This window comes from Pararge aegeria, chromosome 9 (assembly GCF_905163445.1).
Source record: "Pararge aegeria chromosome 9, ilParAegt1.1, whole genome shotgun sequence".
NCBI classification, from domain to species: Eukaryota; Metazoa; Arthropoda; class Insecta; order Lepidoptera; family Nymphalidae; genus Pararge; species Pararge aegeria.
The window spans coordinates 4,624,214-4,639,917 of record NC_053188.1 but is presented as its reverse complement, the minus strand read 5'-3'; the positions used below and the strand labels follow the sequence as shown (position 1 = coordinate 4,639,917).

The following is a 15,704-nucleotide window of genomic DNA, read 5'->3' as shown; positions in this document are numbered from 1 at the left end:
CAAATTATGTCAAAATCTATTTTGAGTGAAGAAAAAAATTAAAAAAATAAAATAGTTATTAAGTTACTTACTTTTTGAGCTAATTTAAGATCAAATGCTTCTACAAGCTGCAAAACAGTAACTCAGTAACTAGTCATCATCGTCATCATTACAGACCTAATACAGGACACAGGTAACCTCCCAGAATGAGATGGTCTTAGACTGTTGTCCATGCGCTGACCATGCAGATTGGTAGTCTTCACATGCCTATGAGAACTCAAAAAGATGGAGATCTGTAGCATGTATGTTTTCCTTTACCGTGAATGCTACCGCTCGTGATACATGCTGTGCATAACTCCGAAAGTTACCAAGGTGCACGTCGATCAAATTTGGTCCCGCGAAAGGAGACGGAAGGAGAGGACAGAAGTCCTAAAATCCGGGTATTAACCTTGAAACACACAATAACAAAGTAGTTAGTGGTAAGAGTGTGTCAAAAGCCACCATTAAGTAAAAAATAAAAACAACGAAGCATTGATTTAACCTTTTACATTTTAGTTGACCTAAAATCTTAGATTGCTTTATTAAAAACATCAGACTGGCAGACACAAATTATGGTAATAAATTTACCATAAACATAAAAGACAACATAATATCAAAAACACACGAAACCTAAACATAAAACATAACAGCAATGAAAACAATTCCAAATCATCGTACTCGAAAATTCAAATATTCAATAAGGAAATCAGACAAGAGTTCGTATAAAGGAAGTCAAGGATCCTCAAGTACAATCAAGAATCCAGAAACGACGATGCAAAAAAAATAAGATTCTCTAATGAAAATAATAAAACCCATACAATATGAGCCACACTCGCAGATTCAATCACCACAACCGAATTTAATACCAGTATCGATACAAAAAGGAAACAAAACAAACTCCCATATAAATCTTGCATTTTAGCGCTGAACAATATCTTGGGTAACTGGTTTCGTTGATTAAAACGCTATTTCAGAGACTTACTTCTTGTGTCATAAGTTTTATAATACTTTATAATAAAAAGATATAAAAAATTTGGTTTAATCAGATACGAATGAAAATGAAAAGAAAATTAATTCCCAACTATCTAGATCGCAAATACGGTATCCGTTATAAGGGTGATAAGAAGAGAAAAGAGAAAATGATTATAAGATAATAGATCGATAGATAATAATATTTGTTTTCTTAGCTAATGCCTACAAGTGTACTCAAAGGTGTGCATATAGGAGAAAGTTACCATGTCACGTGGAATACTAAGTAGGAACTACAATGTTCAACTTACTGAGCCAGAATGAAAAAGAAAGCCAGATGAAATAATAATTCGCCAGCTTAAAACCTACACTAGAGGCTCCAAGTTTACACGTAGCTCTAGTTTATGGTGTTTACGAAATATTGTTAAAGGGTGCATAACTATATTTCATAAGAAATCACCTTGTAAAATTATTAAAATAAAACATTTATTGGTCCATACAAACTAATTAAAAACATTCTAAGTGTTTACTTATGAATATGATCAACCCTATTGGAGATAAAAGAGCGAAACGCGCGTGGTACCTACGCTACGCGACTCGTACCTAATAAGTGACAGGAGTCACTTGAGTTTAATTTTTCATGAGATGCTACAGCACGTATCTGATTTCTTTCATTAAAAAAATTGCCAATGGTTTACTCAAAAACTATTAGCGTTTCGGTTTCGCAGATAAGTCTCAGAGACATTAAATAATGTACCTACCTCTGAAGGCTGTGATGTAATATTTCGGTTTTAATTTACACGTTGCACAATCCCTAATATTACTAATAAATGCGATGTGTGTTTATTGGCTTCCTCACTGCAATCCTTACACTCAAAGCTATGGATTAAAGAAAATGAGTGTAAACATAAAAAGGAGGCCTTTCGAGACCTTAATACACGACTGACAAACAAACTACTAAAACTAAGTCGGAACAAACTAAGGACGGTAGTAAGCATGATAACAAGACATTGCCAATTAAACAAACACCTTTTCATTTTAGGTATATCCTCTGTTCTGCTCTTTTCTGCATGCATGGAGGCAGATGAAACACCGACACACGTATTGCTCCGATGTAGAGGAGTAGCAGAGCAACGCGCAGCATACCTTGGCATCACTCCCTGAAGCAATTGGCGACCTGGGCGGCCTGCTAAGCTTCTGGAGTCAGCTCGGTTGGCTGGAGTGACCCAGCGGGGAGCCGTAACAGTGGCACTACGTACAACGGAAGGTTCCGGCCGACCAAGTACGGAGACAAGCCCAGGGAAAGAAGAAGAAGAAGAAGTGTGTTTATTTGCTTGTTTGTTCTTCCTTCACACCGTAACTTAGCAACCAATCTACTTGATTTTTGGCATAGAGTTAATTGCAAGGACGGAGAGAAGTAACATTGTCTTATTTATATCGCAGGAAAACAAACGGTTCCCACGGGATTTGTAAACAACCGTAATAAACGCGAACAAACGTGGACAATAGCTGGTTAGCTACAAGTTGCAAGGACCGTGGAAACAGCCCTCTAAATTTGTCGTGTTTGACGTATCGCTTCGGACATATTATAAGACGGCATACGACCAAACAGTACCAAACTTTGATAGCAGTAAAGTTATTGAGTTATTAAAAATTCGTTGCAATACCTCATTTGCAATTAACAGGCGAACGAATAGCCGTAACGTAATGCTTGTATCGTTTATTTGTTGCTCTCCAGTATCCACCCAGCGTAGGCGGTGTGCCTCATTTAATGTGGCAATAAAAAATGTTCGACTCGCTTACGTAAGTAACTAGTGATATTTCCGCGTCTGAGCAGCAACGGAGGTCAATGTGCGTATGATCTTGCAACTCCACTGATCTGGTAGGTACGTACTCGTACTACGTAGGATGAGCCAACGATGATGATTAAAATGCGCAAACATTACCAAAAGGCAAGGAACTTTTCTTAAGGCCTAATCCTACTTCCCTAGTACTTTCCTGGCATTTCAATAGATCTCAGTATCGGTAGTCATAAATAAATACTATCTACTAAATAATAATATTTCTACTAATAAAAGCAGAAGGCGGCGGCACGTCGAAAAAAATATCCTGAGAAGTGACTAACTATTCAAATTTTATGGCCCAGATGATAAGCCTATCATCTATAGGCTTATTGTAAGTTTTTAATTGAAACGAGCATCACATCCACGTTGGCATAAATCTGTAATTTTATATTGAGGAGCAAACGTAAACATTTCACGACAGCATACATTTTGACAAATATACTTTAGTCCAAAGTTATGTTTGTTAACTGACTAACAAGCTAAACTAGCCCACTACATACGTGTTGTTACTCTGAATGCCAACTTTGAGGGAACTGTAGTCGGAAAGAAAAATCCACTAAAAGATTACTTGAAACTGTTTTAAATTATTTATTTAATTTCTTTATATATATATACCTTTTTTAAGTAATGCGGTACCAAATTAGTGTGTTTTAAAACATAGCACCCTAAAGGGTGTTATGCTTTAAAAAATGTGGAGTTACGGCAGTTTCAAATCTAATTCGGGGATTAGTTATGTTTCAAACCCGATGGATCAAAATAATACAGAATTCGAAGAACTTTGTAGCTAAATTCCTAATTCTAGAAAAATATTAAAATTATATGAAGCAATATAATTCATTAGCAAATATCCTTAAAAATTAAAAGTATAACTAACAAATTAGACCTTGAAAGTGCTGGGTATAAATAGCCGTTCACAATTGCGTTGTTAACCTTGAGACTATATTTTTTATTCTGTCTTATTAAATTATATAACAAAACTAGACACCTGCGAGCGAAAACATTCTATGTTCTACTGGCTTTGAATATTTAGTAAATTAGCCTCTTATCGTCGAATAAAATATTTAAAAATAGCTTTTAAAAATAAATAAAAAAATCTCGCTTTGAAACAAAAAATAGCACACTGCTTTTTTCTAAAAATTCCCTTTAGTTATTCGGGAAAATGTTAATTCAAATATGGAACACGTTCAACACTTCGCTCAGTATCTGGAATCTGGATACGACAGGTGAAACCGGATCTCTTTATGATTAAACTCTGCCGAAGACTAATAAGGTCGTTCCAACAATGTATTCCAAAGGTTATTTGGCCTTTGTTTTATTGTCAAGATATCGTATTACACAATAGCCATTCATCAGGAGCCCGGACCGTGAATCTCAAATTAGGAACATTGTAAAGTTTTACTGACTTCTAACGACCTCAGGTAAGCTCATATTTCTCGAGGAAATACAATAGGCCAAAATGTTTGTGGGTTTTTTTTTCGCGTGCCTTTCACATTATTTATGTCGTTGGAATTGCACGATACATACATCAAAAGTAATACTTAATGTCAATATAAATCTGATAAATTATGCCACTGTAAGAGCACATTACATAAATACCAAGGTTTTATTTGGCTGCAAATATAATTAGAACAGAAATAGTTTGTCCGGAATTAAGCATTGATCATATTTTAATGATGTAATCTTTGCGTCGTAAAAAACAAAGGCTTAAATAAAATATACCCGATTATGTTCCTCTAAATGTTGTTTAAAGGTTTAAATTGAGATATGTTACATACAAATAGTTGCAGCATGCAAGTAGATAGGATGGCTTTTATGTACCTATGTATCTACACAGAAAAGGTGCACTCAGGCCAGACATAGCGTTTGGCAAAAAAACACAATCGTCTACTTTGTGCAAAAAGCCAAAAAAACAAAGAACACAGAAATTGTTCACACGGCGGGTGGTGACAAATGCAATGAAATGAAATTGCCGACGCAGTCCATTGTAAGTCTTGTAAAGAAAGTCCGGAACGAATTGTAAATCGGATCAGAGAGCCGGGTGACGCCCATCGTATACGTCGAAACAATCGATGCCCCGTGTGGTTTTTGAATGCCGTCCAGATTGTGTGTGTCCTCACAAAGGATTTCGAAACTCCATAGCGCTTAATAAATAAATCCTTCATTTAAAAAGAAGACCTCCCGTTTCAGTTATTCGGGTCCGTAAATCAATTGTGCAATGGCCGTCAATGAGAGAAAAGATAACTGGCGAGAATTTATCACCAGTCAGCTGTTAAGATAAACCCCAAAGGTTGTCAAACTCACGTCAAAGGAAGCCAGATTTGTTATTTCTTTAGTTCATTTACAATCCGACAGTAACAGATCCCTTGAGACAAATCTTGCGGTCACCCGAACAGTAACAGTAAGGACATCGTGAGTGTCCGTAAGCCACATTCAAATAATAATTCGTTGTATAATACCGTAAGATGGGCTTTAGACGGTGGAATAACGACTACATCTATGCAAATGTAGAAAAAATATTTTATTGATGAGAAACGTCTAATGCAGCAAAATATTAAGTATCTTCCTTTTATTTATAAATCAAAATAAATTTGATTTTGCCACATGTAATAAATCATTCGTTCATTCATATTTTCTATACAAAATCAAGTCATGTCCCGGGACGATTTAGCTCAAGTACTATGAAGAACATAATTCTTATATAGGCCCGTATTAATTAAGAACAGAAAAAACTTCTTGCATTAGATAATTACGTCAAACAATATAACGGAAAAGAGAAGAAGAAGAAGAGGTAACCAATGCTTTAATATTTAAGCTTGAATTAATTATGCTGTGCAACTGGGAAAGTTTTGTCTTAATCAGTCAAAAGTAAATGCAGAACACAAATTAAAGACAGAAAAACTATTGAAAGTTTTAAATAATAATAGAGATGAGCCTAAGATAAATTATCTACGGCCTCGTTTGTAATATACAAGCCATTAAATTAAGCTCAAGATGCGTGAGTAACAGTATTGTTCAGCAAAGCATTGTGCTGCCAATGACAGATAAGAGACCCTGTAATGAGCACAGCGACCTACAATGGAATCTCACTGAGGGCCCAATGCACACCGCTAATTCAATTTAAATAAAAACGTTTAACAATGCTAAATTGTAAAGAAGACACTGGCCGGTACCTATAGCACTTAGGCATGTGTGAGCGCAGCTACAGATGATGCTATTTCATTTCAGTTTTATCTTTTTAGCAATAATCTCGGATGAACATGATAATGTAGATCATTAACCATAGATAAAAGGAATTGAGCTTCCATAGTCTAAATTAGGTTTTCCAAATTGAATAAAATTTAAGGCAAACAAAATATTAATGTGTATTTTCGGTTAAAGTAGTTCTTTAAACAATTGTTTTTATTCATTATCATAGTTAAACATATATTGGCGATCCTACTTTCCTCATATTTCAAATAATTATAGTCCTAGTATAAATCTGCAAACGATCTAAAGCAATGACACTTTATGGTGATAACCTCCATGCGAGATGAGCCCAAGAAAATACTTACACTTTGTTCACTACTTACGCTCTTACAGTTTCATTTTTAAATTATCTTTTAAACATTTCAAACAAGGATTCAGATCGCGCAATCAAACAATTAAGTAAAGATTTGATTTTCCAAACAACGCAGCTAGCGGACAAAATAAACCTACACAAAATCAAATAGTGGGAGGATAATCTGTTCAAATTAGCAAGTTCCTGTTGGCGTGGAAATTGTCGGATGAATGTTTGTATAAATGTAAGCGCAGTTTCTCTTTTATAAAACAACGCGCATGTTTAAGGTGCTTGAATCATCGGCGGATAAACTTGCCATCCATGAATCTTTACATCTCAACAGAAAAACAACTCTGGTAATAATAACCTTTGTAATTTATAAGCGCAAACGTATCAGTACATTTAAATTTAAAAGTAGCTTCATGATTTCGATTACAAAACAATGACAAACAAATACGATGGCGTTTCACTAAATAAAGGACTTATTGAAAGAGATGGATGGGCCGGGGAATCCGAAGCAGTTAGGACATTCCAGATTTTTGTGAAATGAGGTGCATACTAGAAATAAGAAAGCAAAGTGCTTCACACCTAAATAGCGTAGTTTAATAATTTATCAACAACGTAACGGTGGTGATGCTTATATATCGCAGTTCGATGTAAGAAAGTTGAAGGCGGAACTAGATCGAATAGTTCCTGCGCACACTCGAAAATATTATTTGAAAAGTACCGATAGACAGGCTATCTCCTGACGCAGTAATGGAGCTCAAATAAAAGTTTAATAGATTTTAATATTTTAGTTTTAGTTAGTTATAGTCAAGGCCAAATTGTATATTTAACGGAATAGGTTTTACAGCGTAACGATTAGCTCCAACCTCCAGTGATATCTTCCTTGTCTTCATTTTAACTAATCTTTAATTAATTATTATGTACCTTTTTGGGGGTGCATGTACCTCGAACCTCGATGACTTAAATTTTCCTGAAATTTACCATGGCACGGCTGATTTTACTCGGTCCGCCTATAGGCACGAAGCAAAACTACGCGTGATCTTCCATTTCATGGTGCTCTGGTAACCTTGTGACTCAACAAGGCGCTCATTAAAGTAGTTATTGGCTATGGTGACTGTGATCCCTAAGCATCACTTATCAATGCAAGGTAAAAATCACTTCTCTTATCGCTTGCGCCAATACAAACGTCCGTACAGCTGCCCGACTGGTTTGTCCACTTGCGCCGGATTGATTTAACGTAAACGCAACGATCTCAACCTCTTTCGTCTTCGTGCTCGCCTGGTACTTCATTATCGATTTAAAAGTCATCAATTTATTTCTTTCTATTAATATTTATTATTCAGTTGTTTGTATTGAAATTTTTGGACTCGGTAAATTAATATTCAAATTGATATTACCATTTTTTACACTATACGCTGAAATATATGATTTTCATATAATTTGAATACTAACAATACTATTTTCTTTAGTTTTTTTTTAATTGAATACAGATTGTATCTTTGACTCTATGTTCCATACATACTTGTGTGAAAGCTGGACCTCACGCAACAGGCGATGGAGAGAACTATGTTTGGGATGTTTAGATGAACGAATAAAAAACAAGGAAACCCACAAAATGTTTTGGTAACTTTATAAAAAGCTTAGTCTGCTATATGAGGAACACATACTAATGAAAAATAGATCCCGCGTTGCTGGACTAGCGCCCTGGCGGCGGAAGACGCTGTACAGGCAAAGCATCTATTGGGTGGACATTAAACATAAAGAGAGTTGCAGGCAGTCACTGGACACAAGCAGAATACAAAATTTCCATTGAATTTGATATGTCTTTTTTTACAATTAAAATAGAAGTATATTTCCAATAAATAAATAAAATTTGAAAAACCAATTATTTTTATTACTTTTCAGTTACTAACCTAGATGACTAAATATTCTTAATAACAATTAATTAATAGAACAAGCTAAACTTGCCTAAAGTAAAATCACAATAAAAAAGAAGGGAGTTCAATGGTAAGAACCTTGAAAGCCATTAAAACATTTATCATAGGAATTACTATAAGCATTATTTTAGCTTAAGCATTTGTTTTGTGTTATAAAAAATGTATACATGTACATATAATATAAGGAAAGAGCAAAAAGGGAGCCTTTTCTAAGCTGACAATATATATAGAAAATAAGAGGGATTTACTTTATAAAGGTGTTCATTATAAAAAGTTTACATTGTAGTTGAGCAACATAAATGACCATTTAGACCAAAAAACAATGCAGAATTAATTAATGAGTAGTTTGTTTTAAATAACTACATGGCTACTTTGTTTTTTCTTTTAGTTTATTTGTTTTTTATATTTATTTATTTTCTTTTTTCATGTTTAATTTATATGCAGCAAAGGTTGCCCAAAACATTTAATAACTCTAGTCATCATAAAAAAATATGTTGTATGTGTACAGTAACTTTTTAGACAGAATTCTTCTCTTTAACATTGCATTAATCTTTTATTTTAGTGGCACCTTTTATAAAGGGCAGTTTTTTAAGTGTCACTATAATTTGTGTTGTCCTTATATTGAAAATATGAAATTTAATAATAAGAATATTTGAATGTTGTTCCTTCACACAAACTGACTGAATTTATCCCCCTGAAATTTGAAAATGGCATAGCTTAGAGCTTGAATTATCTGAGGCTACCTCCCTTAATTCATAATTGCCCCCAGTAAAACTATAACCAAATTACACATATGGTTCTTTGCCAGTACCTTGTAGTTTTATTATTATTAAAATGTAATAAAACAACTTTGCAAGGCCTAAACTTGAAACTAATCTTTTTAAACAATAACAACTGCACTGATTTTAACTGTACTGAAAAAGATTTCAGTAAAGTAGTTTCAGTAAGTAGTATAAATAGGACTTTGCAACAAGTGTTAGATCCACAATCCATACCTCAGGAACCAGGAATGCGGCATGAATAAAGTTGCTATAAAATGTACTTACCTAACATACAACACTGATGTCCCGTTGATAATTCTCCTCCATCCCAACGGCACAGTTATAGTTTGTGGGAATTCACTATGCACAGTCCTCAGTTCAGCTTCAGACTGAGACACAGAAGGCAGCACTGCCAGTACCACTCCTTCAGCAGTGCGGACCAGCTGGGGAGTATCCTCACTGACCAACGCCCTATTCACACCAACTTGCTGATTCAGTATATTGATACTCTGATTCACTATAGACTGGTGTGACACGCTTTGTTCTAACAACTGGTAGTTCACAAAACTCTTAGCGACCTCTCTATCACCACAGTGCATATCATCACTTTGCACCACACTATCATTGAACTGGCTCTGATGCACCACTGGTAACATAGGCATACTACTATCTACACTGGTCGGACATCTTTGGTATCCGAAATCCACGTGCGGCACAGGTATCCTAACATAAGTATCGTTACTCCACTCAGGTGTATCACAATCTTTTTTCTCACTAATAGACCTATCTTTCTCGTTGGTCCTTAAACAGTTTTCTTTTATAAATTGGTTGGGAAAAAATTGTTCCCGCTGAGCTGTAGTATCAGAATCGAAAGAGTTTATTTTGGTTTCAGAGTCACTGAAGGGTTTATAGTACACGGTGGCAGGGGTGGTCCTATCATTCTGGTCGACTGGCTGTCGGTAGAGCGAGTTCCTGGACACGGCGAGGTGCTGCTCGTACAGCGCGTCTCGCGGCGGAGGCGGCGGCGCGGGCCCCCCAGCGGCCGACTCTAGCTGGCGCGCCTCCGCCACGTATACCAGCACGCGCGGCGCGCCTGCCACGCCCGCTCGCGACGCGGCCACACTCGCCGGCTTGCCGGACATCGCGACACATCACCCTCCGCATAGGCCGCCCGCGCACTAGCTGCAGCTGGACGCGACACCAGCTGACCTACCAGCCCACCTGACGGGATGCGACCTCGCATCGCTTGCCACCCGCCGGTCATCGCTCGAACCCCTCACTGTGTCCCGAAACCGCTTCACCATCCTCGGAACCACTTTATGATGTATTGATGTCATCAATCCTTTCTGTAATTGTTTTATGGCGGGCCCACTTAAACTTTTATGGCGGAGCCTTTTTCGGCCCCATTGTTTAGCAAGCCAGGTCGTAAAATGTTCGGTGATCACTTTTACACTACCTAATATTAATTTATCAGGATATGATCCATATTGACATTTATGTATGTAAAAAGGTCACAGAATAAAAAATATTTTCTTCATCTTCAGAGTGAGACGAGTCTCTCCAACTTGATAATAATCCTTTTGTATGTAGTTTTTGGTGATATTATGGAAAATGATGTTTTTCATTAACACTATTAACACAAAATAATATAATCTTGTTTTCGCAATGCGATGCCATCCAAATGAAACACTGAAAGAACAACGAATGAAATCACCCCGACTATGATATACGACTAAGCGATAAAGGTAGTCAAAACTATTTCTTTGAGTGTTCCTCTATAAGCTTTACGATCAGTTGGGTTATAATAAAGTTATGGCTACCTCGTACGCACAAAACGACCAATAAAATTCTCTAAATATTGTCGCTGTCTTGTATCCGATTGGTCAAATTTACTGTTTCTCTCCAAAGTGCCAACAATAGAGTGAAACTACCATATTATGAGAGAGATGTAAGTATCCAATTGTATGCCATCTATTACCAGTTATACAAACTAAAAAGATGTTTAGCTTATAAACTGCTTTACCAACTAAATAAAAGACACGGAATAGTGGTAGTTCACCATAACTTGACGCATAGACGGATTCGAAGAGCTGAACCATTTTAAATGTTACATTTACTATTATGAGTTGCGATTCCAAAAATTAGGGACTTAATATTTGTATGTATCCCGTTTTGGGATATGTTAAATACTGCTGCCCTTAAATACTGTTTTGTTAATGTGATTATTCATTTTGGTAAGTGAAAAATATAACTCAATGTTCTGGGAATATTTCAATCATATCTCAATATTGAGCAAAAACTAGAAAAAGATCACTCCCGTTAAATACCTATTAAGTAAATTTTTAGAGGTTAAACATAAATACATCAGCGATAAAAATTTCAACCGTTTTACTATTCATTCATGAGGTACAGCTTGGTGACCGACGCGACGGCCAGATAGACAGATAGACAGACAGACAGACGGGCGGAAATCTCTTTTTGATTTACTTGTTTTTATTTATTTTAGGCTCTCCGCACACGTGTCTATAATGTGGACAACATTCTGCATATTATTAATAATATTGCCCTTGTGCCCCAGCACATACTGAAGAGTTGAAACTTGAAGTATTGGTAAAAAATACTGTCCATATTTATGCGAGCAAGCCTTGCATTAAAAAGAAAATGAAATATTATTCGCATAACAAAACAAGAAATGATGGGTGTATAGAATGTAATTAGGTATACTTTAGAAAGTAAATTTCTTATTTAAATAAATTATAATTAGAAAGCAGAAAAAATAACTAATAGAGAGATGGCAAGTGATTATTTATTTCCAGTGGAAGAGGAAAGAATGTTATTCTATTGTTATCCATGCCTAAAATTACGCACAACGCTACCAGTAACCCACAAGTCAAGTTAAGTTGAACGGCCAATTAATCCTGTGACGTATGATTCAAAGAGTGCCTCTAAATAATCATTCGCTAATAATGAACTGTCAACTTGAACCGTCACTGAATGTTTTTCAACACTGAGCACGTCTTTCGTGCGTGTTTCCAAAATATTTTGTTTTTTAAATTTTAATTGTGGAATGTGCAGAGTTGAAGAGAAGATTTTTTTATTAATAACAATTAATATATATTAGTTAGTTACTAGCTACTAGTAAATATAAAAACAGAAAACTCTGAGTACATAACCTACAATTAAAATGAAGCGTAAAATTTCTAGTTTAGACCAAGAAGAGAGCAGGTAAATAATTGTTTCTAATATCTTCTGACTATTAACACCAGATTATGTTTGTTGAGTCCTTAGACCAGCAGGGTTGAAGTGCGCCATGAAATAATTATGTCTACCCATATCTTGTCTCTTCTAAAAATACGACAAAAAAGTAAATAAAAAATAGCCCCTCGAGGCTTTTTTTGAAACCCACTTAACTATAGTTTTAAGCCTACTAACTTAGATGATTCACTACAGTGAAATATTTGTATGAACACATCAAAAGTGCCTTCTCAATTTGAATACAGGAAGTTTTGAAATTATTAGACTTATTAGTAGGTTTCCGCCGTGGCCAGTTCCAACTCACAAAGTTGTTTTGGCTAGCTAATTAGCTTCCTGATTTAGCATATGATAAACACAGGTGCTTGCTTTGAAATTGGGAATGAGGCTTTTTATTTTTCAATACTTGATTAATAGCATGCAAATCTCATGCTTAGGTTAAGATCTATAAAGCAAGCTTAGCCTTGTTAAAGAAAATATATAATTAATGGCTTAAGAAACAATTCAAACTAGCACCAAGTTATATTATACAATCTATTTATCTTAGCCTAAAATGATACAGGTTGCAGATTCTGTTGTATTGGACCAAAATCACACTTCTTATTTCTTATATCTTATAGAAGTTTCCCAATGTTCCTGGTGGAAAAGGATATGCTACATAAAGAAAGCTTTAATGAATGAATAAATAAATAAATATATTATGACAATACAAACATAGCCATCTAGCTCCAAAGTAAGCGTAGCTTGTGTTATAGGTACTAAGATGACTGATATATATATTTTTTTGAATAATATACATAAAATTTATAGTATACAGATAAACACCCAGACACTGAAAAACTTTCATGTTCATCCCACAAACATTTTCCAGTTGTGGGAATCGAACCTACGCCCTTGGACACAGAAAGCAGGATCACTACAAAGTGTGCCAATCGGCCAACAATTACAATTGACAATTTAGTTTAGTAATATAAATAATGAGGTTTAGGTTTAATTACCTGTTATTCCGCCCTCTTTAAAGTAAGCATGTTTCCTTAAGGCACAGTTGAGGGATAACCTGTTTAGTCCTGTTTAGACCTGTACAAATTATTCTTTTGAATTTTTGATTAAACTTTGTTCAACCAGCAGTAAAATTAAGAGTTAAAACCCTCTAAGCTGATCTTGGTTGGTTGACTTTTAAGATAATACGTTAGTGTCAATGAACAGGACTTGCCAAACAGTATAAAATAGTTATTTAATATGGAAAACATATTCTGCCATACAATTTGGAATCCAAAAATGTATATTTATGTATTATCCATATACACAAATACCTTTTTGACCCCTATCATTAATCCAATTCATTCTGTAAATTCCAGAGTGTCATCACTTCTCTTCAATAAGTCAAACAAATTCACAGAAAACCTGTCAGCATCTCATAAAAAGGAAATTGACATTGACCTAAAACCGGCATGGGTAGATGAAGACGACCAACAATTAAGTGCAGACATCATCAGCAAGGTGAAAGGTGATGGACTTTATACTCAAAAACTTAAACAGAAATATGAAATTTTGGTTGGAACACCTAGTTGGGCCAACATCGCAAATGCAGAGACAGATAATGATAAGTTAACAAGTACAGTTGGCCACTTGAAGAAAACTAAGTCAAAAAGCTTAAAAAAAGGTATTCTAGAACTCCAAAAGTTTCCTAAAATAAATTCCGAAACAGGGAACGAAGGTCCTATAATAACTACAGTGGAATTTCACCCAAAAATGAGTGTTGCTTTAGTTGGAGGCCAATCGGGTGTTGTTTCCTTATTTTCCGTTGGTGGAGATGTGAACAACAAACTTCATAGCTTCAAGATAAAGAGCTGGAAAGTCACAGCCGCTCAGTTTAATCCTGAAGGAACTGAGGCATACATAGCCTCAAAAACATGCCACAATTACTATGTCTATGATCTTGTTAAAGCTGAACCCAAAGAGGTGCAATTACCACGAGCTGTCAAAAGACCTATAACTTTCAAATTGTCTCCAAATGGGAAATTTTTAGCTACATGTGACGCTTTCAATGAGATATACATTATATGTGCAAAATCAAAAGAGTTGTTAAGAACACTAAAAAACAATAGCAATGTACAATCTCTAGCTTTTAGTCACAATTCGGAGCAATTGTATTGCTATGGCATTCACGGCGAAGTCACTGTATGGGATCTTTCAATGTACAGATCTGTTAATAAGTTTATTGATAATGGATGTGTGACTGCATCTTGTATAGCAACAAGTTCTTGTGGCCAGTTATTAGCAACGGGCAGTGGTGAAGGCATAGTGAATGTTTATGAAACACAAAATTTGACAAGTCGAGAACCTCTGCCATTGAAAACAATATCGAACTTAACCACTAAGATAACAAATCTAACATTTAATTCCTCCACAGAAATATTGTCAGTAACATCAAGCTATTATCCTAATGCAGTAAAACTTATCCATATACCATCGTACCATGTTTTCAGCAATTTTCCAAAACAAAGTTTGCAGCAAGTTGAGACTGTAAGTTTCTCACCTAACAGTGGTTATATGGCCTTGGGTAATAACAAAGGCTACGCTTACTTGTTTAGATTGAAACATTACAAGAATTATTAAAAAGTTAAATGTTAACAACATACTAATATTTTATTTTTATTTTTATATGCTGTGACTTCACTTTGTTTGTGGAGTCCACAAATCGCTTTGGGCCAGCGTGGTGGGCTGCAGCCCTAAGTTAACAGAGTGCACTAGTTAAGCAAAGTAGTAGGAGGGATTACAGAGTACAGAAGAACTAGTTTGGGTGAACAATCAGTCAATAATAGTTTGGGTGCAGTGTGCACCCACAAGATTCTTCCACCAGGTTTATAGGTAAATAATAATTGCGCCCAAAGTGAATATAAATTATAAACCCACACTTTTTAGGCTTCATCAAGTAAAATATTATCATTTCCATTCATATGAAGGATAATGATGTACAAAAATTTCAATATATCATCCGTGTCATCATGTGTGCCTGAATCCGAGTGGAAGCGATTGAACTTCGTATATAACGGGTTTAGAGCAACCAAACGATAGCGCGTCTCAAAGTACGTGTCCTGACTTGTAACGCCGCCTATTTAAACTGAAAACCACGACAAGTCTTTACATTTAATTACGTGCGGTTATTGCGATTTGGTTGGCGTGCATTTTTTGATATTTCTCATGTGTTTTTTTTCATACAAACGTTTATACCCAATCCTACAGAGAACAGTAGTGATTTTACTCTCTTTGCTTGGCCCCTGAGGGTCGTAACGTGTTAGCCTAATTCCTGTCTCAGCAATTGGCATATCGAGTGCAAGTAATATTTTTATAAATCCGACAGTTCCAGAGGTTAACA

The 15,704-nt window shown here is 35.6% G+C and overlaps 2 protein-coding genes across 4 annotated transcripts in view; one reads left to right on the top strand and one right to left on the bottom strand.

The window, feature by feature from the left end:
- LOC120626126 overlaps positions 1–10,841 on the bottom strand; it is a 112,858-nt gene extending 102,017 nt beyond the window's left edge. For all 3 annotated transcript variants that reach the window (XR_005658840.1, XM_039893405.1, XM_039893406.1), the window contains exon 1: positions 9,359–10,841. Coding sequence is in view for 2 of the 3 variants with exons in the window: in XM_039893405.1 (XP_039749339.1) it covers positions 9,359–10,215 (857 nt within the window). In the remaining variant the exon portion in view is untranslated. The remainder of the gene's footprint in view (positions 1–9,358) is intronic.
- A 1,216-nt stretch (positions 10,842–12,057) lies between these two features.
- LOC120626410 (U3 small nucleolar RNA-associated protein 18 homolog) lies at positions 12,058–14,964 on the top strand. The gene is made up of 2 exons (XM_039893931.1): positions 12,058–12,298; positions 13,684–14,964. Exons 1-2 carry the CDS (start codon positions 12,258–12,260, stop codon positions 14,942–14,944), a joined length of 1,302 nt encoding a protein of 433 aa, XP_039749865.1. The 5' UTR covers positions 12,058–12,257; the 3' UTR covers positions 14,945–14,964.
- The last annotated feature ends 740 nt before the right edge of the window (positions 14,965–15,704 follow it).